The 27,603-nt window shown below is 37.8% G+C and overlaps 1 protein-coding gene across 6 annotated transcripts in view; it reads right to left on the minus strand.

Moving 5' to 3' along the window:
* Positions 1 to 17,315: 17,315 nt before the first annotated feature.
* Positions 17,316 to 27,603, minus strand: part of LOC104589885 (BTB/POZ domain-containing protein) — a 44,050-nt gene continuing 33,762 nt past the window's right edge. For 4 of the 6 annotated variants that reach the window (XM_010248339.3, XM_010248340.2, XM_088892076.1 and 1 more), the window contains 2 exons: positions 20,117 to 20,269; positions 17,422 to 18,138 (listed from right to left, as the gene is read on the minus strand). In XM_010248339.3, coding sequence (XP_010246641.1) covers positions 17,691 to 18,138; positions 20,117 to 20,269 — 601 coding nt within the window. In that variant the 3' untranslated portion in view covers positions 17,422 to 17,690. Of the gene's footprint in view, positions 18,139 to 20,116; positions 20,270 to 27,603 lie in introns of all 6 variants that reach the window. The other 2 variants (XM_010248338.3, XM_088892077.1) reach the window with 2 other exon arrangements.

The following is a 27,603-nucleotide window of genomic DNA, read 5'->3' on the forward strand; positions in this document are numbered from 1 at the left end:
CCCGAACATGCCACTACCTGTGAATAAGTTTAATCCCAATTCAGACCCTAACCCGTTCATAAATTATTAATTGATGGAATAAATTAGTAAATTAAATAAATAGAAATCTATGGATAATAATTTACATAATTTTGTAAAATATATAAATGAATAAATTAATTTAATAAAATAAATAAAATATCTAAGCTACGTAGAACAAACCCCACCCATTGACAACCTTTAAATGTTGGACACAGAGCAGTAATAAAGAGAGGGAAATAATTAAATAATCTAGTAAATTAAATCAACAAAATCTTTTAACTTTTTAAAATAAGTATATAAATAATTAGGCAAGAAATTAATAGAGAATAGTTAGCTGTTCATTAATGGAATCATTGTAAATAGTTACAAGTTAGCAACCAATATGGAAGAGAAATTTCTAGGAAATGAGAGAAACAAAGAATAAAACTTTCCTTATCGCAATTCGAGCTTTATATGATCAGACACGCTCAAAATCTCATCTTGATGGTTGGCCTAGTTTTAGACTTGGGCTTTAATAAGTTATGTTGATATTACGGCAAAGCTCAAACTAAACGTGGACCGACCAACCGATACCTATCCTATTGATAAACCTAAATATTAGGCTCACGTTGGGGGGAGAGAGAGAGAGAGAAAGAGAGAAATAACTCATTAGTTCAATGAATTATTAATTATTTCAATAGTTTAATAAATTAAATAAAAAGGAATCTATGGATAACAATTTACCTAATTTTTTACAAAATTTAATGATTAATTTGTTTTAGTAAAATAAATTAAAGAAAATCTGTGTCTTGTGTCTCTTAAGGCTGCCGCCCCTTCTTACTTTTATAGACTTAAAGGGATCAGCTCCTAATCCCATTAGGAGTTGCTGATCCAATTCATATTTGGATCAGAAGTCCCTTTAAGCAATAATGGTGAACCCTTATCTTATCTGCAGATTAGATCAGCCCTCTTCTAATCCTTTTAAAAGGCTCCAGATCTAAATCTTATTTAGATCTTGGACCTTCTGAGTGGATAAGGTCAAGGCCCAATCCTGTCAGTTGATTTAATCCCAGATCTGCCCCTTATTTATACTGATCAAATCTGCGCAGTTCGAAATGGGCTTTAGGCCCATTAAGGACATGTGCTCACTTAGCCTTCCAAACTGCTACTCAGTTGGGCTTCTTTGTATAGTGTGGGACCCAAAGATTGATCTACACATCAGTCACATGGGTTCAACCCAGCTTTTGTTACAAGGCCTGGCCGAATACACTGTTATGGACAGTGCACCCCCTGAAGCCCATCACATGGGCTCCTAATGGGCCCAACACTTACCCTAAGTTGTCCTTGGGCCAAGTCACCTTGTAACACCCAGGGACTGTGGGCAGATGCAAGATTAGTCCATCAGGCATTACCCTCAATGGTCTTACACTTAACCTCTCAGCCCATAATGATCAAACACTGCCCGATAAGAGAGGACCTCTCCCTCAGCTGCAAGGAACAGTGCTGCACTCTATGTTCACATGGATCCCAGGATTTAAAACCTTTTGAAAACGTTTTAGAAACCGTAACACATATAAATATATTTTGCAAAACAAAATTTCAACGATTGAAATCGGCTGCCGGCAGTCTTGGTTTCTATCAAAGAGAGTGAATCCCCGATCATTACCTTTGTCCGACAAATAGGCTGATCCTGTCACTATGATCACCCACTCAGATGAATTCTGTCCCAACATACCCAGGTTTTGACCCACTCTAAGGATCTCACTGATTGGCATATCAAAGACAGCCCAATCCGGCACCTAGTGCAGTATCATAATCGTGTCTAGGGGTCAGGCGTAACTTTCCAATTTTGCCCATCAATCTCCAACGTCCAGAGCAATACTAGAAATCTGGTCCGGTTCAGAGATTCAATTAATCATACATTGCATGTGCCTTGGGTCTCACCCTGGCGGCTGAGACGGGCCACCCCAACATTTGGCAGCACACCAGTGTCAGCCTTGGCAGGATAAATCTCCACAGACTTACCCAACGGCTGTGAACATTTTAAACTAACACGAGTCTCATAAGTGTCTAGTTTAAGGGCATTACACAGAAATACACCACAGGAACATGAATCAAATATGTACTTTATTCATTTACAATAAATTCATAATGTACATCATTCTAATTGAAGCTAAGGGCATACAACTGTCTAACAGCTCCCACTTGCACTTAGGTCCAATCTGGTATAAGCCAGAGTCCCATACTTTCCACGTGTTTCTCAAACCCTTTCTATGTCAGTGGCTTAGTCATCAGGTCTGCTACATTCTCCGCTGACGCTACCTTCTGAATCAGGACGTCCCCCTCTACCAACAAGTTCCCGCAGTACATGGTACTTCCTCTCGATGTACTTCAACTTCGAGTGGGCTCGAGGCTCCTTAGCCTGAGCAATTGCTCTAGTGTTGTCACACAACAATGGGATGGGTGAAGTGCTGTGTTGTCACACAGCAATTACTCCCAATTCGTGAACGAAATTCTTCATCCACACGGCTTCCTTGGTAGCTTCACTTGCGGCAATGTATTCGGCTTCCGTTGTGGATTCTGTCGTGGACCCCTATTTGCTACTTTTCCAGCAAACAGCACACGATCCTATCGTGAAAACATACCCAGATGTAGACTTTCTATCATCTGGATCCGACTGGAAATCGGCATCAGTATACCCCTAGATCTGTAGTGAGCTACCGTAGAACACCAGACAAAACTCTTTTGTCCTTCGAAGGTATTTAAGTATATTTTTCACAGCGGTCCAATGCTCCTTCCCTGGGTTGGCCTGAAATCTGCTTACCACACTCACTGCTTGAGCAATTTCAGGACGAGTGCACAACATGACATACATGATGCTCCCTACGGTAGAGGCATAGGGAATGCCCTTCATGCCCACAATCTCCTCAGAGGTCTAGGGAGACATCTTCTTGGAGAGAGTGACTCCGTGCCTGAAAGGAACATTTCCTTTCTTGGAGTTCTCCATGCTGTATTTCTTGACAATCTTGTTAATGTAAGCAGATTGGGATAATCCTATTATTCGCTTCGATCTATCTTTATAGAGTCGAAGACCCAGTATATAGGAGGCTTCTCCAAGATCTTTCATGGGGAATTGCTGTGAAAGCCACACTTTCACTGTAGTGAACATCCTACATCATTCCCAATGAGTAGAATGTCGTCTACATACAGAACCAGTAACGTAACCTTATCCCCACTGGACTTCCTATAAACACAGGGCTCATCCAGATTCTGTTCAAAGTCAAACTTTTTGACAGTAGAGTCAAACCGGATGTTCTAACTTCTAAAAGCTTGCTTAAGTCAATATATGGATCTATTCAACTTACATACCATGTGTTCCTGTCCTGCAGCTATGAAACCTTGCGGTTGCTGCATATAGATATGTTCAGTAAGATCTCCATTCGGGAACGCAGTTTTGACATCCATCTGTCAAATCTCGTAGTCATGGTATGCTGCTACAGCTAGCAGAATCCTAATGGATTTAAGCATGGCCACAGGCGAAAAAGTTTCCTCATAATCGATGCCCTCTTTCTGAGTATACCCTTTCGCCACCAAACGAGCTTTGTAGGTCTCAACCCTGCCATCGGGGCCCTTCTTCCTCTTATAGATCCATTTACAACCAATTGCTTTTACCCCGGGGGGCGGATCTACTAGAGTCCAGACTCCATTGGTCTCCATTGAGTCCATCTCAGCTCTCATGGCATCTACCCACTTAAGGGAGTCTATGTCCAACATAGCTTCCGCATAAGTCACGGGATCTTCCTCACTAGTCAAGGCTTCCACCAAGTAACTATCCTGATCATAGCCAAAACGGACTGGTCACTTGGACACCCGGGTAGATCTTCTAAGTTGGTCACTACCTGGAACATGTGGGACACCTCCCACTACATCTAAGCTTTCCTCATCAAGAACAATTTTCTGATGATGATTGTTCAAGATGTAATCATTTTCCAAGAACTGCGCATTTCGACAACAGAACACCTTCTGCTCATTTGGGTCATAGAATAGGTAACCTACAGAGCCTTTTGGGTAGCCTACGAATAGGCAACGACTGGTTTTGGATTCCAATTTGTCCGGATTCGTTCTTTTAACGTGAGCCGGACAACCCCAAATCTTCAAGTGTCATACACTTGGTTTCTTTCCGGTCCAAAGCTCATAGGGAGTCTTCGGAACTGATTGGGTTGGAACCCGGTTCAGCACGTATATCGCAGTCTCCAATGTGTATCCCCAAAAGGATGTGGGTAAGTCTGAATGGATGAGAAGTGACCAGCCCATATCCAATAAGGTCCTATTCCTCCTCTCTGAAATACCGTTAAGTTGTGGTGTAGCAGGAGGAGCTAACTGTGATACTATCCCGTTGACCTTCAAGTAGTCCCTGAATTCATCAGAGAGATACTCGCCACCTCGATCCGATCGAAGGATCTTAATTTCTCTCCCTAACTGTTTCTCGACCTCTTGTCTGAACTCCTTGAACTTTTCAAAGGATTTGGACTTATGTCTCATTAGGTACACGTAACCATACCGAGAATAATCATCGGTGAATGTAGTTAAGTACACATGTTGGTTACGGGTCCTAACACTCAGGGGACCACATACATCAGTATGTATAAGGTCAAGCGTGCTTGTGCATCTTTCAGGCTTACCGTCAAATGGCTTCTTTGTCATCTTACCCTGAAGGCAAAGCTTACAAGTGGGAAGATCTTCTATAGTTAGAAAATCCAAACGACCATCATTTACCAATCTTGTGATTCGGTCAACACCGATGTGGCCAAGTCGGTAATGCCACAGGCACGTGGGATTAACTATATCACAGACTCTTCTTGGGGATTTCAGCCGACGTAGTTTCGGCTATGTTAGTTTCTAGAGAAGGATGTAGAACATAGAGACCGTTCTCTAGTTCTCCGTATGCGATGAATTTATTATTTCTTTTAATAGTAATCGTATTACTGAAAAAGACAGAATATCCATCCGCACAAAGTTTTGAAACAGAAATCAAATTTCTTCTTAAGTTTTGCACAAAAAGACAACCTTTTAGTACAATAATTCATTCTCTAAAATGTAACTCTACGGTGCCTATCGCCGCAGCTACAACGCTTGCAGAAGTCCCCAAGTAGAGCATCACCTCTCCATCATTCAGCCTTCTGCTTACCTTGAACCCTTGCAGTGAGTACACGCATGAGTTGAAGCCCCGAAGTCAATATACCAGGACGCAGAAGCCACAATAAATTGATTTCTATGACACAAGATTCAAAATTACCTTTCTTGGATTCTAGGTATTGAGGACAATTCCTCTTCCAGTGGCTGGATTGTTTGCAGAAGTGACACGCAACCGATGCCCTGTCCTTCTTCTGCTACTTGGGCTTAGTAGTTTTCTTCTGAGGTTTCTTTGCCTTCCTCTTTTTCTTGCCTAATTTGCTAGTTTCGGCAAGCATAGCCACAAGCTCATCCTTCTTAATTAAGTCATCGGCCCTCTGCAACATATTGTTGAGTTCCTGGACGCTGACATTCAGCTTGTTCATATTATAATTCATTATGAACAGGTTGAAGGAAGGTGGCAAAGAGTTCAGGATGGCATTTATTTGTGTGCCAAGATCTAGCTCGGATCCAAGGGCTTTCAGCTCGTTAATGTAGCCCATCATCCGAAGACAATGGTCATGAACCTTCTGCCCCTTGGACATCTGCGCGGTCATGAACAGCTTCAAGACCTTCTGCCGAGTAGAATGGTTCTGCTCCTCATACATTGTCTTTAAACTATCCAATATGTCCTTAGCAAGTTCGATCTGATCGAACTACCTCTGTATCGGATTGTCTAGTGAGGCAATGACAAAGCAGTGGGTTAGGGAGTTTTTATCCTCCCAATCTTGGTATTCCCTCCTTTGGGCCTCATAAGCCTTATCACCCGGACGCTTCGGGGTAGGATTCTTAACTACCTTGTCCAATTTTTCCGATGTTAAGACCAGCATAAGGTTACGGTACCAGTCGGCATAATTCGGGCCCTTAAGCTTGTTATCGTCAAGAAGCTTTGCAAATTGTCCGTTTGCCATTTTCTGGTAAAATGACAAACATTAGTCCACAACCTAATTTGATTCATGTTCATTGCATAGATATGGCTTTTAATCTATGTTCCATTCTCATTTGTTCATGTATGAAATTTCCCTCATATCTCAGTGACGAAGACATCGACTTGTCTCTGAAAATGTGGGAAACCACATAGGGTGCATGGAGCCAACTGTTTCAGCTGCAAAACCCCACCACCTTTCTGTGAAGGATCATATCTACTCATCATATGAGTTTTCCCTTTGGCCTCTGTCAGACAAGGTTCAAAGCCGTTTTCATGTAAACCATTCTGTCCAGTGAGTGCTTACCCATTATATTCGTGAACGCCAAGGTACTATGAAAGAGTTCCCATTTTCTGGTGAAGCTCCTCCCACATCAGTCTATGACGTCTCTATCATCTTTATGAAACACTCAGACAAGCCCAATAACAAATGGATAGCCCATTTTCTGGTGTGTTTCCTCATTACTGAAGGACCCATCCTCATGCTAATGATGGAAGGCCTTTAAAGAGTTCATTACACGAATCTCCCTATCACATGCACTCAAATTTGCTAGAGGGAACGAAGGAATTACGCCCTAGTTTAATTTATGTCAAACCAAAGTGGCTCCCACTGACTTTTATAAAGCCAGATTTCGGTGGGCCTAAATCGGCTAGGGTTCCGTACGTAACCTCTTCAGGAGGTGTAGGGCCCACCTCTGAGGGAGGTCATCCAATGACCAGAAGGGACACCATGGCAATGATGTGCATTCAGCCATGGTGTGTGGAAGAACCACTATCGAATCTGCATGGGCCAAGTACTTATGGCCCATGGACTATCACATCACATATCCATACATCACCTGCAGGGAAGAATTGATCCAATCAATTAAATGTCTGTAAAGCCCATTTGAAGCCCATTTTTAATCCATAATATTAACCATTAATATTATCTAGGTATATGGGCTGAATTAGGGTTGATCAGTTCGGCCCATATAGCTTTATATGCGAAGTGGGCTTTTAGCAGTTTTAACAATTCAAAACTGGGCCTTTACAGGTTGGGCCGAATTAAACATTTAATTAATTATCAATCTTCAGACCCATTAGTGGGAAAAAATCGGGCTGACATTCATCCTTGATCGAACCCTAGATTCGGTCCAACCAGTTTGGACCAATCTGGTTCGAATGGGTCTAGGGTTTGATCTTTAATCAAAGATTTAATTCAAGAATTAATCTGAAATTAAATACTGATAAAACAAAAACAAGAATCAGTCAGATAGGGTTGTTCGCATAATCCGTCCTGCAAAACAGAGGTTAGATCACAGTTTACAGTTTCATAAACTGCAAATCGCAGATAGCGATTCTCCCATCTGCGAAATTTCCTTCCTTGCGCCGCCATCCACGATCCAAAATAAAAGTAAATAGAAATTCAAATTTCTATTAATATTACATCAGATCGAATACCTATACATTCAGTCTAAAAATAAAAAAAAATATTTTACAGACCAAGTGTAATAAAATAATTCAGAAACTGCAAAATTGCAGGTTCCCTGCGCCAATCAAGATTTCGATCTCCATTTGTACGAACAACCCATAAATCAAGAAAATTATAAAGAACAATTCTAAATAATAATCGGATTTATAAAATTTAATTTTAGATCAATCGCCCATCAATTGGAAACAAATTTTCCAGAAAAACTTTATATATGCGCAAATCGTGTAGAACGCCTTCTGCCCATTTACGCAAGTTCAGATTTAATCCAATTTCGGTTCAAGACTTGAACTTGGCTCTGATACCACTGAAGAAATGGGATATCAATCGTATGAACACTCAAATCTTGCGGAAAAGACTAGGCGAATTTCAAAAAATTCTCCCATCTCTGTTGGGAATCGAATTCCCTATTTTAGAAAATTCACAATTTTCAAGGATCTATCTTGAACCAAGAACCGAACCAAATCTAAACCAAAAGAAGTAGAAGAGGGATATACTTGATACAGAGAAATAGTATCTCCCAATGAAGGTGTTCACGCCCAAGGAAGGATCCAAAGATTGCTCCTACTAAAGATGACGCAGTGTAGAATGGAGCAGAATCAACAATGTTCTTCCCAAGAACCTAATTCTTCACAAGAATTAGCAGGACGGCACGTGAGCACAGCTTCCTATCAGTTCCTTCGCAAGAAATTGATATCAAGATCCAATCTTGATTTCTTCCACTAAACTAGAGATCGAATTGGAGGTGTGGCGGTGGCAGGAAGGGGGCGGCAAGAAAGGATTCGTAGTGTTGTTGAATTATTTCTTCTGTGATTTCAGCTCTAAAGAGAGAAAGAAAATCTGTGTCTTGTGTCTCTTAAGGCTGCCGCCCCCTCCTTTTATAGACTAAAAGGGATCAGCTCCTAATCCCATTAGGAGTTGCTGATCCAAATCATATTTGGATCAGAAGTCCCTTTAAGCGATAAGGGTGAACCCTTATCTTATCTGCAGATTAGATCAGCCATCTCCTAATCCTATTAGAAGGCTTCCAGATCTAAATCTTATTTAGATCTTGGACTCTCTGAGTGGATAAGGTCAATGCCCAATCCTATCAGCTGATTTAATCCCAGATCCGCCCTTTATTTAAACTGATCAAATCTGCTCAGTTCGAAATGAGCTTTAGGCCCATTAAGGACATGTGCTCACTTAGCCTTCCAAACTGCTACCCAGTTGGGCTTCCTTGTTTGGCGTGGGACCCAAACATTGATCTACACATCAGTCACATGGATCACAGGATTTAAAACCTTTTGAAAACGTTTTAGAAACCGTAACACATATAAGTATATCAGTATATAAATATATTTTGCAAAACAAAATTTCAATGATTGAAATCGGCTGCCGGCAGTCTTGGTTTCCATCAGAGAGAGTGCATCCCCGATCATTACCTTTGTCCGACAAATGGGCTGATTCTGTCACTATGATCACCCACTCAAATGAATTCTCGGACTGTCCCAACATACCTAGGTTTTGACCCCCTCTAAGGATCTCACTGATTGACATATCAAAAACAGCCCAATCTGACACCTAGTGCAGTATCATAATCGAGTCTAGGGGTCAGGTGTAACTTTCTAGTTTTGCCCATCAATCTCCAAGGTCTAGGGCAATACTGAAAATCTAGTCCGGTTCAGAGATTCAATTAATCCTACACTACATGTGCCTTGGGTCTCACCCTGGCGGCTGAGACGGGCCACCCCAACATTTGGCAGCATACCAGTGTTAGCCTTGGCAGGATAAATCTCCCCAGACTTACCCAACGGCTGTAAACGTTCTAAATTAACACGAGTCTCATAAGTGTCCAATTTAAGGGTATTACACAGAAACACACCACAGGAACATGAATCAAATATGTACTTTATTCATTTAAAATAAATTCATAATGTACATCATTCTGATTGAAGCTAAGGGCATACAACTATCTAACAGACTTATCAAGGGAGTGATCAACCTTTGTGGCATCTTCAAGATTGGATTCTTTAAGGACTTAGTTTCCTTAAGGTTTTAATCTGATCAACTACAACTTGTTTTGTAGCTCCTGGGTGCGCATAACAAATTGATTCAAGAGTTCCTAGAGCTGATCGTCTAGTGGGTTCTTATCATTTGGTATCAGAGGCTTGGTTCTAGAAATAGGTTACTTATCCTTTGCTTATCCTTGTTTTGTGTTTTTCTTTGATTTTTGCACGTTTCTTGTGTTGTCCTTGCATAGTTTCTTTGAATTCTTCCATTCGATTTCTTTGTGTTTTTGAATAGATTCAATTATGTTTTGTGTGTTTATTTTGAGCAAAAAAAAAAGAAAAAAAAACCGAGACAAAAGAACATCCAATTCGAAAAAAAAGAGAAGAATAAGGAGTTAGATTGCATTGTTTGATCCATGTGCAATCTGTTTTGTGCTACTCATTAAGATTGCATATCTGATTTTTTAATCATTTTCCCAACATAAATGGGATTTCTTTAATTGCAAGATCATATTCCTATTCAAATAAGTCATAACAAGATCTCCTTTTCCTTTTGGGGTTTGATTAGTTGACTAATTTGGGATTTCGTGCTCCATATTTTATTTATTCTATTCGGGTTCAATTGTGCAAGGTTGTTTTGTGTCTTTTTGCTTTTCTCGTCAATTAGTTGTATTCTAGTGATTTCTTTTACATGTCTTTTGCTTTCTTTTGAAGTTTTCTTTCTTTTTTGGCTCCTATAATTGATTTTTTTTTCTTTTTTATTTCTACCATTTGCCTCAACTAAGTTTTTAAAGTTCTGATTTTGAGATTTGGCACCATCTAACCGATTGCTCATTGGGATTTGTTGATCTTGATTTTATTAAGAACATAAAGGGGTCTGGCTTGAGTGGTAAAAGGCAAAAAGAGGTGAGATCATCATCGAGAAAAGTCATATAATGTGAAACACGAGTGATAACAGTCTGATTTGAGTGCAAGCACGTGAGAGAGTGTCTTGTTGGTAGGAGATCCCAAATCCTAGGCTCGATGGTCGAGTCGGGCTTGAACTTAGGCTTCAATATGTTCTATTGATATAAAGGCAGTTTGTGAACAAGGAAATAACATGTTAGTAAAATAAATTATTAATTGCTTGAATAGTTTAGTAAATTAAATAAATAGAAATCTATTGATAGTAATTTACTTAAATTTATAAAATAAATTAATCAATAATTTAATTTAATAAAAAATAAATATACATTTATTATTGAGGTAGGACTCGTCCAAGCTATCTAGAACCAAAACTGGCCCTTTGATAAACCATCCCTAAATAATGGGCGCAAGTTGAATTAAATAAATAAAAATATATGGATAATAATTTATTTCATTTATTAAAATAAATAAATGAATAATTTAATTTAATAAAATATATAAATGAGTTTTTCATTTATTATTGGAACGAAACATGTACAAACTATCCCATAGTAAACCTAACTCATTGATAGCCCTAAAAATTAGGCTAAGGAAGAGAGAGAAAAATAATTTATTACTAAAATAAATTGTTAAATAATTGAATATTTAATAAACTAAAAATAAAATATGGATAATAATTTAATTAATTTTAGTAAAATAAATAATTAAATAAATATCCAAGCTATCTAAACCAAACCCAACCCGTTGGTAACCCTAAATATTGCACTCGAGGAGATATTTCAACTTACTAAATCAAAATATATAAATTATTAGGCCAATAAATGAGAGATAAATAATTTTGTCATAAATAAATGAATAATTATCCAAGCTACCCCACCCATTGAAAACCCTAAATATTGGACATGAAGTGGTAAGAAAGAGAAGGAGATGATTAAATAATCTAGTAAATTAAATCAACAAAATATTTTAACTTATTAAAATAAGTATATAATTAGGCAACAAAATAAGAGAGAATAGTTAGTTGTTTATTAACGGTATCATTGTAAATAGTTACATGTTTATTAAAAAGAGATTACTAGAAAATGAGAGAGAAAGAAATAATAAAAATTTCCTTTTCGCAATCCAAGATTTATATGATGGCCGGGCATAGGCTCAAAATCTAGGCCTGATTGTTGGCCCGAGCTTAGACTTCGGCATGAATTAGTTCTATTGATATAAAGGCAAAGCCCGGCTTGAACGTGGCCCGACCAATAAAAAAGGTTTAATCCAAACCGATACCTATCCAATTGAGAGCTCTAAATATTAGGCTTGGGGGGGGGGGGGAGAGAGAGAGAGAGAGAGAAATTACTAGTTAGTAAATTAAAAAATAAAAAAAGGCCAAAACCATTGGACGGTTCAAATGGTTTGATCGCCCGAGTCAGCGGTTTGTTGACCAAATCAACGATTTTTGGTGAAATAACGGTTATGGGTAAAACGGAACTAATCACCTGACCGGTTCCTGATTTTTCTGGTCGGTCCGGTTTTGAAAACCATGATATAAATCAAATAATATAAATTGGTTGAGGTTAAACAATCAAAAAATTATTAATTTAAAAATCCACTAAACTTTCACTAAAAATAAATATTTACAAAAATAGTAAATATTAAAAATGAGTTTCAATTTCACTTAAAAATCCAACTTCATAAGCACTAATAAAAATAAGAAATTTGAATATAAAAATATTAATTGATAGTTTTAATAATATTATTAGAAAACTAATGAGTTGAAATCTTAATAAACGCTTATAAAATATATTAAATGATAGTTTTAAAATATCAACAATTAATTAAAAATCCGAAAAATTTTAAAAAACTTAAACATAATTAAAAAATATTGAAAATTAACAATATTTTAAATTAATTAGGGTATTTACTTAAAAAATAAAAATTACAGTTAACAGTATTTTATTATTAAAAAATAACAAAAATTATTAAAAAAACCAAGCCATAAATTAATGAAAATCATTGAAATTTAGTTGTATCTATCTAACTATCTATTTATTATATATACATTTAAAAAAGACATTTAAGAGAGAGAGAGACCTTTGGGTTTTCCAAGGCTTCATATTTTAATGCATGTTATTGTTTTATTTAAAAGAGAGATAGAGAGAGAGAGAGAGAATAGAATAATATAAATCAATGTTTTCAAAACCGAACTGGACAAGGAACCGGCCAGAGGTCTGGTTCCTGGGGTGAACGGTTTGACCATTCAAACAGAAAGGAAGTCCCGTTCTTACAAGAAAATTAAAAAAAGAAAAAAAACAGCAAAAACCATTGGATGTTTCAAATGGTTTGACCGCCCTAGTCAGCGGTTTGCTGACCAAATCAACGATTTTTGGTGAAATAACGGTTATGGGTAAAACGGAACCAATCACCTGGCCCGTTCCTGATTTTTCCGATCGGTCCGGTTTTGAAAACCATGATATAAATCAAATAATATAAATAAGTTGAGGTTAAACAATAAAAAAATTATTAATCTAAAAATCCACTAAACTTTCACTAAAAGTAAATATTTACAAAACATAATAAATATTAAAAATGAGGTTCAATTCCACTTAAAAATCCAACTTAATAAGCACTAATAAAAATAAGAAATTTAAATATAAAAATTTTAAGTGATAGTTTTAATAATATTATTAGATAACTTATGAGTTGAAATCTTATTAAACATTTATAAAAAAATATTATTAAATCATAGTTTTAAAATACCAACAATTAATTTAAAATCCAAAAAATTTTGAAAAACTTAAACATAATTAAAAATTAACAATATTTTATATTAAAACTACAGTTATTAGTATTTTATATAATCTATTTTCTCCATTTTTTGCATTTGTTTTAAAAATATAAAACAATAATAATTGATTATCTTGATTGGATTAATAAAGCTAAACATTATCTAAGAGACCTTTGAGTTTTCCAATGCCTCTTTTTTTAATCCATGTTATTATTTTAAAAAAGACATTTAAGAGAGAACTTTGGGTTTTCCAAGGCATCATATTTTTGAATTTTCTTGTCAGAACGGGACATCCGTTCTATTCAAACAGTCAAACCGTTCGCCTGGAGAACCAGACCTCTGATCGGTTCATTGTCCAGTCCGGTTTTAAAAACATTGATTTATATTATTACTATTCTCTCTTTCTCTCTCTCTCTCTATCACTCTCTTTTAAATATAACAATAACATGCATTAAAATATGAAGCCTTGGAAAACCTAAAGGTCTTTATCTCTTAAATGTCTTTTTTAAATGTAATAATAACATACATTAAAAAAAGAGGCCTTGGGGAAAACCCAAAAGTCTCTCTCTAATAATGTTTAACTTTATTAATCGAATCAAGATAAGCAATGATTATTGTTTTATATTTTTAAAATAAAAGAAAATAAGAAAAAAATGCAAACAATGGAAAAAATAGATAAATACCTTCTCTCAAAGGAGAGACATGCTAACATGGACAAACAGAATTTTAATATATATAGATAGATATATTTTTCAATAATATATCTATTTTTTCAAAGGAGAGACTGCTAAATTTCAATATTTTTCAATAATTTGGCTTTTTTTAATAATTTTTTATATTTTTAATAATAAAATACTATTAATTGTAGTTTTTAATTATTTTAAGTGAATACCCTTATTAATATAAAATATTGCTAATTTTCAATATTTTTTAATTATATTTAATTTTTTCAGAATTTTTTGGATTTTTAATTAATTATTGGTATTTTAAAACAATCAATTAATATTTTTTATTAGCGTTTATTAGGATTTCAACTCTTAAGTTATCAAATAATTTTATTAAAACTATCAATTAATATTTTTATATTTAAATTTCTTATTTTTATTAGTGTTTATTAGGTTGGATTTCGAAGTGGAATTGATACTCATTTTTAATATTTACTATGTTTTGTTAATATTTATTTTTAGTGAAAGTTTAGTATATTTGTAAATTAATAATTTTTTGATTGTTTAACCTCAAACTATTTATATTATTTGATTTATAGCATGGTTTTCAAAACCGGACCGACCAAAAAAATCAGGAATCGGTCAGGTGATTGGTTCTGCTTTACCTAGAACCATTATTTAACCAAAAGTCGTTGATTTGGTCAACAAACCGGTAACTCAGGTGGTCAAACCATTTGAACCGTCCAACGGTTTTGGCCGTTTTTTATGCATTAAAATAAGAAACTTTGGAAAACCCGAAGGTCTCGATCTCTTTTAAATGTAATAATATGCATAAAAATAAGAGGCCTTGGAAAACCCAAGCCCAAAGGTCTCTCTCTAACAATGTTTAACTTTATTAATCCAATCAAGTTAAGCAATGATTACTGTTTTATATTTTTAAAACAAAAGAAAAGAAGAAAAAATGCAAAAAATGAATAAAATAGATAAATACCTTCAAACCAATTTTAATATATATATATATATATATATATATATATATATATATAATATATATATATGATATAGATAGATAGATAGATAGCTAAATTTCAATATTTTTCAATAATTTATTGCTTGTTCTTTTTTTAATAATTTTTGGTATTTTTTAATTATAAAATACTATTAATTGTAGTTTTTAATTATTTTAAGTAAATACCCTTGTTAATATAAAATATTGCTAATTTTCAATATTTTTTAATTATGTTTAATTTTTTCAGAATTTTTTGGATTTTTAATTAATTGTTGGTATTTTAAAACTATCAATTGATATTTTTTAGCGTTTATTAAGGTTTCAACTCACAAGTTATCTAATAATATTATTAAAACTATTAATTAATATTTTTATATTTAAATTTCTTATTTTTATTAGTGTTTATTAATTTGGATTTTTAAGTGGAATTGAAACTCATTTTTAATATTTACTATGTTTTGTTAATATTTATTTTTAGTGAAAGTTTAGTGGATTTTTAAATTAAAAATTTTTTGATTGTTTAACCTCAACCTACTTATATTATTTGATCTATATCATGGTTTTCAAAACCGGACCTACCGGAAAAATCAGAAATCGGTCATGAGATTGGTTCCGTTTTACCTAGAACCGTTATTTCACAAAAAATCGTTGATTTGGTCAGCAAACCGTTGACTCAAGCGGTCAAACCATTTGAACCATCCAACAGTTTTGGCCGTTTTTTTTTTGTTAAAATGGACCGTCCGTTCCGTTCGAACGGTCAGACCTCTTGCCCCGGGAGCCAGACCTCTAACTGATTCGTTGTCCGGTTCATTTTTAAAAACATTGATTTATATTATTAGTATTTTTTCTATCTCTCTCACTCTCTTTTAAATATAACAATAACATATATTAAAATAAGAAGCCTTGGAAAACCCGAAGGTCTCTATCTCTCTTAAATGTCTTTTTTAAATGTAATAATAACATGTATTAAAATAAGAAGCTTTGGAAAACCCAAAGGTCTCTCTTGAATAGTGTTTCAGTTTATTAATCCAAACAAGATAAGCAATGATTACTATTTTATATTTTTAAAATAAAAGCAAATAAGAAAAAATACAAAAAATGGAGAAAATAGATAAATACCTTCTCTCAAATGAGGGGCACGAAATCCACATAGAGAACTAAGTAAAGCAATCAGATCTCCAATAGGAATGCCTATCATACGAGGAAAATAAGTAGAATTCAATTGCTCAGATAACCAAATTATAAGGATGCTTCTAACTTATGAGGAAACATTAACACTAAACCTTAGCAAGAAAAAGTAAGAAAAATGAAAACATTGAAAAATGCATTAAACATACTCCGGCAGCAAAAAGCAGTTCTAAAAGTCATTATTACCTGAGAAAACATGCATTAATTAACACAAAAATACCTTTGAATCATTTGGAAAATTCAATAAAGTAATAAATAACCACCATCTATTTTATCAAGTAGTACTTCTGGACCAAAATCAAAAGATAAAGATTGTTTTTGAATGTACAAGTAAATGAAAAATACACAAAAAGAGAAACAACAGAATAAGTTGACAATATCAATCAGTAAATGACATCAACCTGCATAAATCAAATCTATGACACCCACATCCTTGTGCATGCCCCAGATACCAGTGTCAGATGCGATACCAAATAGTGCATGGATACTTCCAGAAGACTCGACGGCATTACCATTTTTAATACTGCATGGATACTACTAGAATCCATAGCATTATCATGATAGAAATTTAATTAAATCTGGCTAAACACAAGTCTTGAGAAATAACATTTAGCTTCAAAATTAGATTTAAGTGCATGATATAAGCATATTAAAGGGGATACCTATACCCATATCCATATCCATGTCCAGTATTATAGAATTCGGGGAGTCATGCCCAGATTACCTGTATCTGTCTGTGTCCATATCCATATCTGGGCATCATAAAACCAAACTGTAAAAGAAAAACATAAGAGAATTTTAATAACTCTTAACAATTCATAGGATGATGAATTTACATTTGTTTTTTTTTTCTACAAGGTAATTAACTAGAACACAAAACTACAACATGCACATTCCAAATGTGAACATGGTATTCTTCTCCACAGTAAACAATTGAGAGTTGAACACAATTCCAACATGCATCTTACAAGTGGCCTTCCACTTATCAGTATGTGTACTCCCTTTCACATGTTTATTGCCATTCCCACAAGGCTCCAATCCTACTTCCCAAAGTAAATTACAACTCATATACATGAATATACAAACTAGATAAAACAGATGATAGAGAGGAAGAAAACATGGTTATTGATAAAGAATAATGGAAAGGTAATATTCATGTAGTCGACCTGATCAAGGCCAAGTTGAGATGAATAGAAGACAGTAAGGAAAAGATGAAGCAGAGTCAAGAAATAGAGGGTTGACATGGTATTTATTTCAATAAATTGCTAACATTCTTCTAGAACTTTCTTTCCATATTTTCATTAAGTCCTGCAATAATAGATCAGTTAAATAAGTTTTAAATATGTATTCTCAAAACTGCATGGAGAAACAAGATAATAGAAATATTAGCTTTGAAACAGTACCATGCCTCATCCATCTAAAAAGACTACTGTTCACCCTTTTAGAAAATAATTTCAAAAAATTCCAGTCAGTTGAAGCAAGTTCCTTGCATTTCCAATCTCTGACAGATAATGGAATGAGGATAAAAGGGAAACTTCTGTTAGGATGGTATTACAAAGCTTTCTTCTCACTACTTGCAAGTTATCATGCTCATTCCAACTTATCAGAAACACCCTCTTGAGAAAGGCGAACATGGGAAGAACGCACCAAATCAACCAACTCTTCATCCAAGCTCTCAAGTTCACCAGAGTTACGCAGTTGAGGATATAAAGGAGCCAAGTAACTTGCAGCAGCTTCAGCCATCTTCCATAGAGACAAATTGGCAGCAATTTGAATGACTTTAACAGACAAGTGCCTATTAGAACTTAGGCAAGATATAACCACTCCCAAGCTGCTCTTCTGAACTTCTTCCAAGAACCAGAATTCTGCAAGCCAATAAAGCTCTATATATGGCTCAAGCTCATTTATCTGCTGATCAACATCCATATTATGAAATAAGCAGCATAAACTGGATTTTGGCAGCTCATCTAAATAGAACCAATTAACAAGTTTCACCAATGCTTCCCAACCAACTGGAACCTTAATGGTTTGTGATTGACTGCAGGCAACAAAAGAAAAAAGTTGGAAATAGAACAGAGGAAGTCACCAACATAGACTTTAAAAGGCCAGCATAACAACCAAAATTGAATTATTTCATGCAAGAAATCAAGATCTCAATCAAGGAATAGTCACAATTTTTTACTTAATTTTTCTTTATGGTTGGAAAAATGATAACATTTACTAGTTTGATTGGTCTTGATAACTTCATCGCCATCCACTTCAACACAAAGATGCACCAAAAAAGAAACGAAATTTCTAGTCAGTGCAAAATGAATACAAGATACAACTGAAATTGGAATATCAAGGGCATTAAGCTACAGAAGATATTATAAATTTATTATGATTTCTAGAACCAACATTTTTTGAAGAAGGTCAAGTATAATATATTTGATAGAGTGAATATTCTTCCCATGTGTTAGTGCGGCCAGGGATACATATGTAATTTGTCTTTAAATTTTTTTATTTACTTAAAGAGGGTAGTGTTGTCATTTCATGTTTCATTATAAAATTAATAAAATAGGATGGTAGTTGAGGTTTGTTAAGACATCTCTCTCTCTCTCTCTCTTGATCAGCATCTCCCAACTCTTTTCTTCTTCTATTCTCTTCTCTTCTAATCATTCTCTGAACTTTTTCCTTATTTTCACATTGTCTAAGATTGATTTCAGGTATGATCACAAGGTATCGGAGCAATATTGATTGATCTGGTCAGTCCTAAACACCATACAGTCCTAAACACATAGAAGACTCTTTGGGCTTCGAAACTTACTGTTTAGCATTTTCCTTTGTTGATTTGATTTGGTTTCTGGTGGAATTAAGTTGAAAACAGTTCAGAATTAATCTGTGTTATGGCCTCATTGGGAAGTGAAGTTAAATCTAGTGTAGTGATCCATCCAGACTTTATGGCTATCCAGATGACTACTATGAAGCTTAATAATGCAAATTACATACCCTGGGCAAAACCTGTTGAAGTGAATCTAACTACCATGGGTAACTTGAAGTATATTAAGGACAACAAACAAGATTAAAGTACTACTGGATATAGTGATTGGATGCAATAAAATGCACAGATTATGACATGTCTTTGAAACAGTATGGAACCCCATATTAGTGTGAATTTGGTGTTCCTAGACACTACTAAAGAAATTTGGGACCATGCTAAACAGCTGTACTCTGGATAGGATACAAATATAACCCATATCATGTTGAAGTTTTGAACCTTGCATAGGTTACAAATATAACCCATCCTATTTTATCTAAAGGTTTTCATGACTAAAATCATCATGATCTTCGAACTTTACATATGGAGTGGACATATCTCCATTCTTTTTAACTCTCAAAATGGAAATCAACTTCAATATGTTTTGTCCTCTTATGGAAATGCCTAGTAGGAAGCAATATGCACAGTTGCTTGGTTGTCATTTGTCACAAAATAGCATTGTAGGTGCTTAAACCACATTTCACAACTAGTATAGTCCATGTCCCTAAGCTTCTCTTCAGCAATACTCTTAGCCACCACATACAGCTTCTTGCTCTTCAAGGTAACTATATGACCACTTCCCTTTACTAGGGTTTTCGGAACCACTTTCCATTAGATTCAAAGATCAGCAAACTTTTTGATTGATGCAATGGCCAAACAATGGATAGATATCGCTCAATTGTGTATTGAATATAAAGAATAAATGAATAAGTTAGGTTGCGAATTCTATCCTGCTAAACTTGAGATACTTGGCATGTATTGTATGTAAGTCATTTTTCTTCTAAAATTAATAAAACTTAATGGTTACCAATCAAAAAAGAGTATCTAGTTATGGATAGTGCGATAATAGAAGCAGTGAAACTGCATGACATTGCTAATATAGATTAAAGTAAAAAAATCCCATCACTTGCTTCACTGATTATCAGTAAAAGCACGGTAACAATACAATGACCTTAGAATTTCTACTTCTAAATACTGAAAGAGAAAGTCAATGTAGTACCTCTCCTGCATTCCTGATTGAAATAGGGCACGGAGATAATCACAACTTGACCACAAGATGACTTTATGGGCATGCACATGTGGCAATAAAAGTGAGCAAACATTGCAAGTTGACTTTGCCACTTCTGTAACCTTAGCTTCCAAAACGATGTCCCTGTAGTCAGAAGTAATTATATTAAACCTTTTATGTTCTTCCTTTGATTAATCAACAGATGTCAAAGGCATTATCTTGAACACAAAAAAGAAAAATGATAAAAACCTAATTTCAGAATGTGTTGACCAGAAAAGCATGATCCATAATCCACTAAATGTGCCATCTCATAGATCAGGACTAATATACCCAAGTTCAATTGGCCGTACTCAAGGACTGAATCTATTATAACCAATGGACAAAATAATTTATCTGTTAGCAACCAAAAAGGGATAAAATTAAAATAAAATAAAATAAAATAAAAAAGAAGACAGAGAAACAAAGAAAGCAAACTATCAAAAAAAAATGGAAGAACAAGAGAGAAGGGAGGGAAGGGCAATAAATGAATGAAATAATAAAGGGTCAACACTGTTGCACTTCACTAAGAACCCAGCCAATGTCCACCTAAGAGGGGTGTTAGTATTCAGACGAACTGAGAAGAAGAAGAAGAAGAAGAAGAAGAAGAAGGAGAAGGAGAATAGTGTTGAACTGAGAAGGCAAAAAGTCTAACCCAGTCGAACTTGGTAAATAAGTATACAAAGACAGAAACGCCCCTGTCCAGACAGAAGGCATATAACTAATACATTACTTATATGAAAAAGACTGAAATACCCCTGTTTAGTCACTCTAATACTCCCCCTCAAGCTGGAGAATATATATCATATAATCCCAACTTGTTACATATGTAGCTCAGTCTTCCTAAACTCAACCCTTTTGTGAACAGATATGCCCATTGGTCACCTGTTCTCACATTCTCTGTCCTTGTCATACCATTGATGACCTTTTCCCTTACAAAGTGACAATCCACCTCTATGTGTTTAGTTCTCTCATGGAAAACTGGGTTGGATGAGATGTGAATTGCAGCCCGATTGTCACAGTATAGTTTCATGGGTTTTCTTATTGAGAACCCGATTTCCTGCAATAGATTCTTCAACCACACTAGTTCACATGCAGTGTGTGCCATGGTCCTATATTCTGCTTCTGCACTACTCCTTGCTACCACAATCTGCTTCTTGCTCTTCCATGTCACAAGATTTCCTCCAAGAAAGGTGCAATAACCTGTAGTGGATCTTCTGTCTAATACAAAGACATCCCAATCTCCGTTGGTGTATCCAACCCACGACCTGGAGCCCCCTTCAAATACCGCACAATCCTAAGAGCTGCATCCCAGTGACATACCCAAGGACTCTGCATAAACTAGCTTACCACGATGACAGCAAATCAGACATCAAGCCTAGTGATAGTTAGATAATTCAATTTTCCCACTAGTCTTCTATACCTTCCAGGATTATCAAACAATTCACCTGTGTCACTTCCCAACTTCACATTCAGTTCCATAAGAGTTTTAACTGGTTTAGCACATAGTAACCTTGTTTCTTCCAATAGGTCAAGGACATATTTCCGTTGATAGAGGTTTATGTTATGGGCCCGTGCGTAGGATCTCGTCATGGGTCGGTCCACGGGGAGGAAGCCCTGCTTTCCCTTGCGTGCTCCCTTGTGTGCAGAACCTATTGTGGAAAACCGAATGGGTGATTTGTCCAAGAGACCACCCGAACTCTCCTAATGGGTGATTTGTCCAAGAGACCACCCGAACTCTCCTTACTCTTCTCTTGACTAGGAAACTGAATACCTTTACTTCAATTCGTAGCTCCTTAAATAGGAGATTACAGAAGGAAATTCCTTGTTGGATTCGGCTAGGCTAGGGTAATCCAACTCAAACTAAAACTCCTAATTACCTACTCCTAATGGTAACACAACTCTTACTTAAGAAGATAAAATAAGATAAGGATAAGGGATAAGGGATAAGGAATGGTGAAGCTAGCGGCGAGTTGGCAAGCAGAGCTGATGTGGTAGGATAAGTGTGGACCCACCCTGATGAGCTGTCATGTGGGTCCCACCCTACTGCTGCTGCCGGGCGGTGCGCGTGTCTCACAGTGCTGCTGCCATGCGGTGCGTGTTGTTGTCTAGTGCTGCTGTCGTGCGGTGCATGCTGCGCGCTGCCGGGCGGTGCATGCTGCTACCTATGACTGTGCCGTAGTGAGCTGTCGGGCGGTGTGTCCATAACATCACACCCCTCCTGGACTACGAGCTTGTCCTCAAGCTCGAATTGGGTGTCGAAAACACCGTCAAAAGAATCCTGGATAAGTGGAATGGCTTTGCCCTCCTGGATTGGGTTCCCATGGAGGGGGTTCATCCTCATCTTCCTCTTGTTTCACCAGGAGGCAGAAAAGTCTCTTGCACTTGTGCCCTGCTGAGTAGAGTTCATCGCAATTAAAACACTGCCCCCTCGCCCTGCATTCTGCCATCTCAGCCCTGGACAAGTGCTTAATGGGGGGTGTAACGACGCTGCTCCTTGCACTGGATGTCGATCTGGGATTGGTGCTTGTCTGTGGCTTCCGTTCTTGGCTGGCTGCTGAGTATGGAGCCACTCTGACTAGTTCCGGGGATGCCCATGCTGATGGAGGCCGCCCCATACTGACGGTTCCGTGGCTGAGCTGTAGTTTGCGTTCGAAGGCGCGTGCTAGGTTCATGGCTGTGACCAGGTTGGGAGGGTGTTGCATCTCCACGTCCACCCTTAGGGGTTCTGCTAGCCCCGCGGTGAACATGTCGACTTGCTGATCTGTGCAAACCGAGGTTGGAACTGGCATTGGTATTCTGCTACGGTTCTAGTTTGCTTGAGGTTGACTAACTCGCCCAACGGGTTGCTTGTCAAATGGAACGCGACCAGGCTGACCTTATCCTTCTCCTCCGTGCGCTGATTACGGAAGAATTGCTCGCAGCGGTACAGGCTGACCTTATCCTTCTCCTCCGTGCGCTGATTACGGAAGAATTGCTCGCAGCGGTACAGCCATCCCAATGGGTCGCCGCTGCCGCTGAATGAGGGAAACTCCAAATGGCTATACTTGGGAATAACTGCGGCTGTCGGGGCAGCGATCTGTTGTTCGCTGGATGCCTCTGCCCAGTCCGGACGACGACTGTTTGTGTTGGCGATTCCCTCAGAACTCCTTTCTTTGTTGGAGAGGAATGCTTCCAGCAGGCGTCGCAGCTCCCGAACATCTTCCTTGACTTCACGAACCTCCATGCTGGTTTCTGCTAGCCTATGTTCCAATTCGTGGACCCTGGAAGACAGCGGCTCCTATTCCCCCATGACGGTAGGCTCTGATACCAGAATGTTATGGGCCCGCACATAGGATCTCGTCATGGGTCGGTCCACGGGGAGGAAACCCTACTTTCCCTTGCGTGCTCCCTTGCGTGCAGAACCTATTGTGGAAAACCGAATGGGTGATTTGTCCAAGAGACCACCCGAACTCTCCTAATGGGTGATTTGTCCAAGAGACCACCCGAACTCTCCTTACTCTTCTCTTGACTGGGAAACTAAATACCTTTACTTCAATTCGTAGCTCCTTAAATAGGAGATTACAGAAGGAAATTCCTTGTTGGATTCGGCTAGGCTAGGGTAATCCAACTAAAACTAAAACTCCTAATTACCTACTCCTAATGGTAACACAACTCTTACTTAAGAAGATAAAATAAGATAAGGATAAGGGATAAGGAATGGTGAAGCTGGTGGCGATTTGGCGAGCAGAGCTGATGTGGTAGGATAAGTGTGGACCCACCCTGATGAGCTATCATGTGGGTCCCGCCCTACTGTTGCTACCGGGTGGTGCGCGCGTCTCGCAGTGCTGCTGCCGTGCGGTGCGTGCTGTTGTCTAATGTTGCTGCCTAGTGCTGCTGCCGTGCGGTGCGTGCTGCGCGCTGCCGGGCGGTGCGTGCTGCTGTGCGGCTCGCTGTGCGTGCTGCTGCCTATGACTACGCCGCAGTGCTGTCGGGCGGTGTGTCCATAATAGTTTATGCTTTGCTTTGATCTAGCAACTTCTACACCCAAGAAATACTTCAACTTCCCAAGTTCTTTTGTCTGAAAGTGATCTTGTAGGAAAGTCTTCAATCTATCAATCCCAACTCTATCACTGCCAGTTATGACTATGTCATCCACATAAACAGCTAGCAAGATCTTCCCTACCACAGAGTCATAGCTAAATACTAAATGATCAACTTGACATTGTCTCATTCCAAACTCCTTCACCACCTCACTAAATTTGCCAAACCAAGCACGGGGAGACTGTTTGAGCTCATAAGTCGCCTTCTTGAGCTTACACACCTTACCATCCTCCCCCTGAGCAACAAACCCTGGAGGTTGCTCCATGTACACTTCCTCTAGAAGATTACCATGGAGAAAGGCATTTTTAATATCAAGCTGAAACAGAGGCCAATCATGCATGACAGCTAAGGAAATCAACACAAGTACGGAGCCAATCTTTGCAACTAGAGAAAAGGTTTCGACATAGTCTACACCATAAAGTTGAGAGTACCCTTTTGCAACTAAATGGGCTTTCAGGCGTTCCACTCTCTCATCTGGTAGATACTTAACAGCATACACCCATTTACAACCAACAACATACTTACCTGGGGGAAGATTGGTGAGTTCCCATGTATGATTGGTGATGAAGAGCAAAGAGTTCCTCTTCCATAGCTTTTCGCCACCCTGGCTAGGTAAGAAGCTCCTAAAAATCCTTAGGTATGGATACAGAGGACAACAGGGTAATAAACTGGCGATGGGAAGCAGAAAGGTGAGATACAGAAACATAATTGGATATGGGGTGTAGCGTGCAACTATGTTTACCTTTCCACAATGCAATAGGAAGGTCAAGATCAGAAGCCAATTCAGTTGTGGAAGGAGCTGGATTTGCCACTGGAATAAAAGGTGGTGGAGGTGCTAGTCTCTGTCGATGAGTATACACTTGACAAATTGGTGGTCTTTCAGTACGCTCCTGCAATGGGAAAGGTGGAGACTCAGGCATAATGGGAACCACCAAAATGGAATTATCAACTAGAAGAGGATGAGGAATCTCTGTAGGCAAAGGAGAGATATCAGAACCAGAGACATAGGGCACCGATTCAAAAAATGTAACACCAGGACAAACAAAGGATTTCCAAGTAATAGGATTGTAGCATTTATACCCTTTCTAGGTCCTAGAGTAGCCAAGGAAGATACATTTAATGGAGCGAGCATCCAACTTGTCTAAACCAGGACCAAGATTCTGAACAAAGCATACACACCCAAAGATCCTGGGAGTAGGGGGTATGGAGACAAAGTAGGAAATAAGATAGAGAACGGAGAACGACCATCAAGAATGAGTGTGGGCATGCGATTAATGAGAAAACAAGTAGAAAGTACTGCATCACTCTAGAAATGTTTAAGAACATACATATGATGAAGAAGAGACCGAGCTGTTTCAAGTAGATGTCGGTTCTTCCTCTCAGCCACCCCATTTTGCTGAGGGGTGTGGGCACAAGATGTCTGATGAATTATACCATGTTGTTCCAGGTACTACTGAAATGAAGAAAGAAAATACTCTCTACCATTGTCAGAACGAAGAATTTTAAGTGAAACACCAAATTGGGTACACACTTCAGCATGAAATTTTTGGAATGAAGATGTCGGTTCTTCCTCTCAGCCATCACCAGTTTCATGCCCTCCACCAATCTTCTTCCCCATCATTAGATCCTAAAAAACACACGAGGAAGGGTAAAATGTGATAAAACAATTGGGGGATTTGGTTAGTTTACTAACAGACATAAGATTAAAAGGAAACTTGGGAACGTATAAAACAGAAGACAAAGAGAGAGTTGTTGTGGTAACATTACCAACACCATAGATGGGGGAAGTAGATCCATTGGCAAGGGTAACATTATTTGATGTAGAGGTTGGAGAAAGGGAGGAAAACACACCTGGAGTCCCGATTATGTGATTAGAGGCTCCAGAGTCAATTATCTAGGGTGAAGGTTTGGATGCTAGGCAAGCTATACCAAATGAGCAAGGGTGATGGTGTTCTGATGTGAAGTGGCCTAAAGAAATCTCCCATACTCCTCTCTGGGAATACTCATCATCTACTTCCCAGAAGTAGTTGTGACTGTAGAAGATGGTGGACCATGTAAATCATAACAAAAGTTAACCGTGTGTCCTTCTCTCCCACAGTGTGTGCACTTCCTTGTTGTGCTCCTCCTTCCTCTGCCACGGCCTCCCCCTGAATCACAACCTCCTCCACTACTACGACCACCCATAGGGTTACCACAACCTCCCTTAACTATACGACCACCTCCTCTATGCCCATAAGAACCACCTCGAGTGCTAACCAGTGCTGATCTGTCGGAAGTTATGTTACTCTTTGTGGGGCTAAGAGATATCCTACGGAGACGAGCAAACACTTCTTCTAGGGTAGGGAGAGCAGATCCCCCCAATATATGTGCTCTGACAGGTTCATACTCTGCTTTTCAGTCCCACCAAGAACCGTGTAACATCTAGTTGTTCCTTTTGTTGCTGCTGAATTTTGACATCCGGTGTCAAGGGATAATAGACATTAAGTTTATTACGAAGATTTTTCATACTGGCATAATATTCTTCAAGGGTCTGATTTCCCTACTGCAAACTGAAGTATTCTTGATAAAGCTGATAAACCCTTGTAGTGTGTCTTGTCCATAATAGAGTTTCTTGGCATGTTCCCATATATCCCTTATTGTATCTAAAAACATGAAGTTAACACGGACTTCAGGCTCCATACTGTTCCACAACCACATCATGATCTAAGCATCCTCTTGCTCCCAATCACTAAAACCCGAGGATTCAGCACTCGGTTTCTCCTCCCGTACATGTTTCACTTTCTTCTTAGCCTTCAGAAATACTTCCACCGACTTGGCCCACGGAACATAGTTTTCATCATTGAGTTTGATGGAGGTTATCAGGACACTTAAAAAATCAGAGGAGATCATCACACTCGAATCACCCATAGATGCCATTTCAATCTATGAAACTGGTTCTGCCCGTCACACACAAAAAAAAAAGAGGTTCCAACCACTGCACTACTGTTCTTCAACTACCACACCAGCACACTTATAGTCACCATGAGCTTGCCCTCGTATGCATTTGGCCACTTTGAACACCACTGATCTGCGAACAAGCAGATTTAAAAACACAGAGAATCCCTCTTGAAACTGCTCATTAGAGGGTTCAAACCACAACTACTGCACCTACTCGACTACCACAGCTGTCACGCGTAGTGATAGCAGTCCACACACACAAAAAAAATTTTCTTGTTCATTCGAACTGCTGCAGTCGTCCACTGTCACCAGAAGTTAACCCACTGAAACCCTAGATGTTGCCACAGAAGCCTGGGTTTCGTCGCAGTCCTCTAACCCAGATTTCTCACACCAAAAAAAAAAAAAAAAAAAACAGAAAAGAA

Source organism: Nelumbo nucifera, chromosome 7 (genome assembly GCF_055504915.1).
Source record: "Nelumbo nucifera cultivar China Antique chromosome 7, China Antique-T2T, whole genome shotgun sequence".
In the NCBI taxonomy this organism is placed as follows: domain Eukaryota; kingdom Viridiplantae; phylum Streptophyta; class Magnoliopsida; order Proteales; family Nelumbonaceae; genus Nelumbo; species Nelumbo nucifera.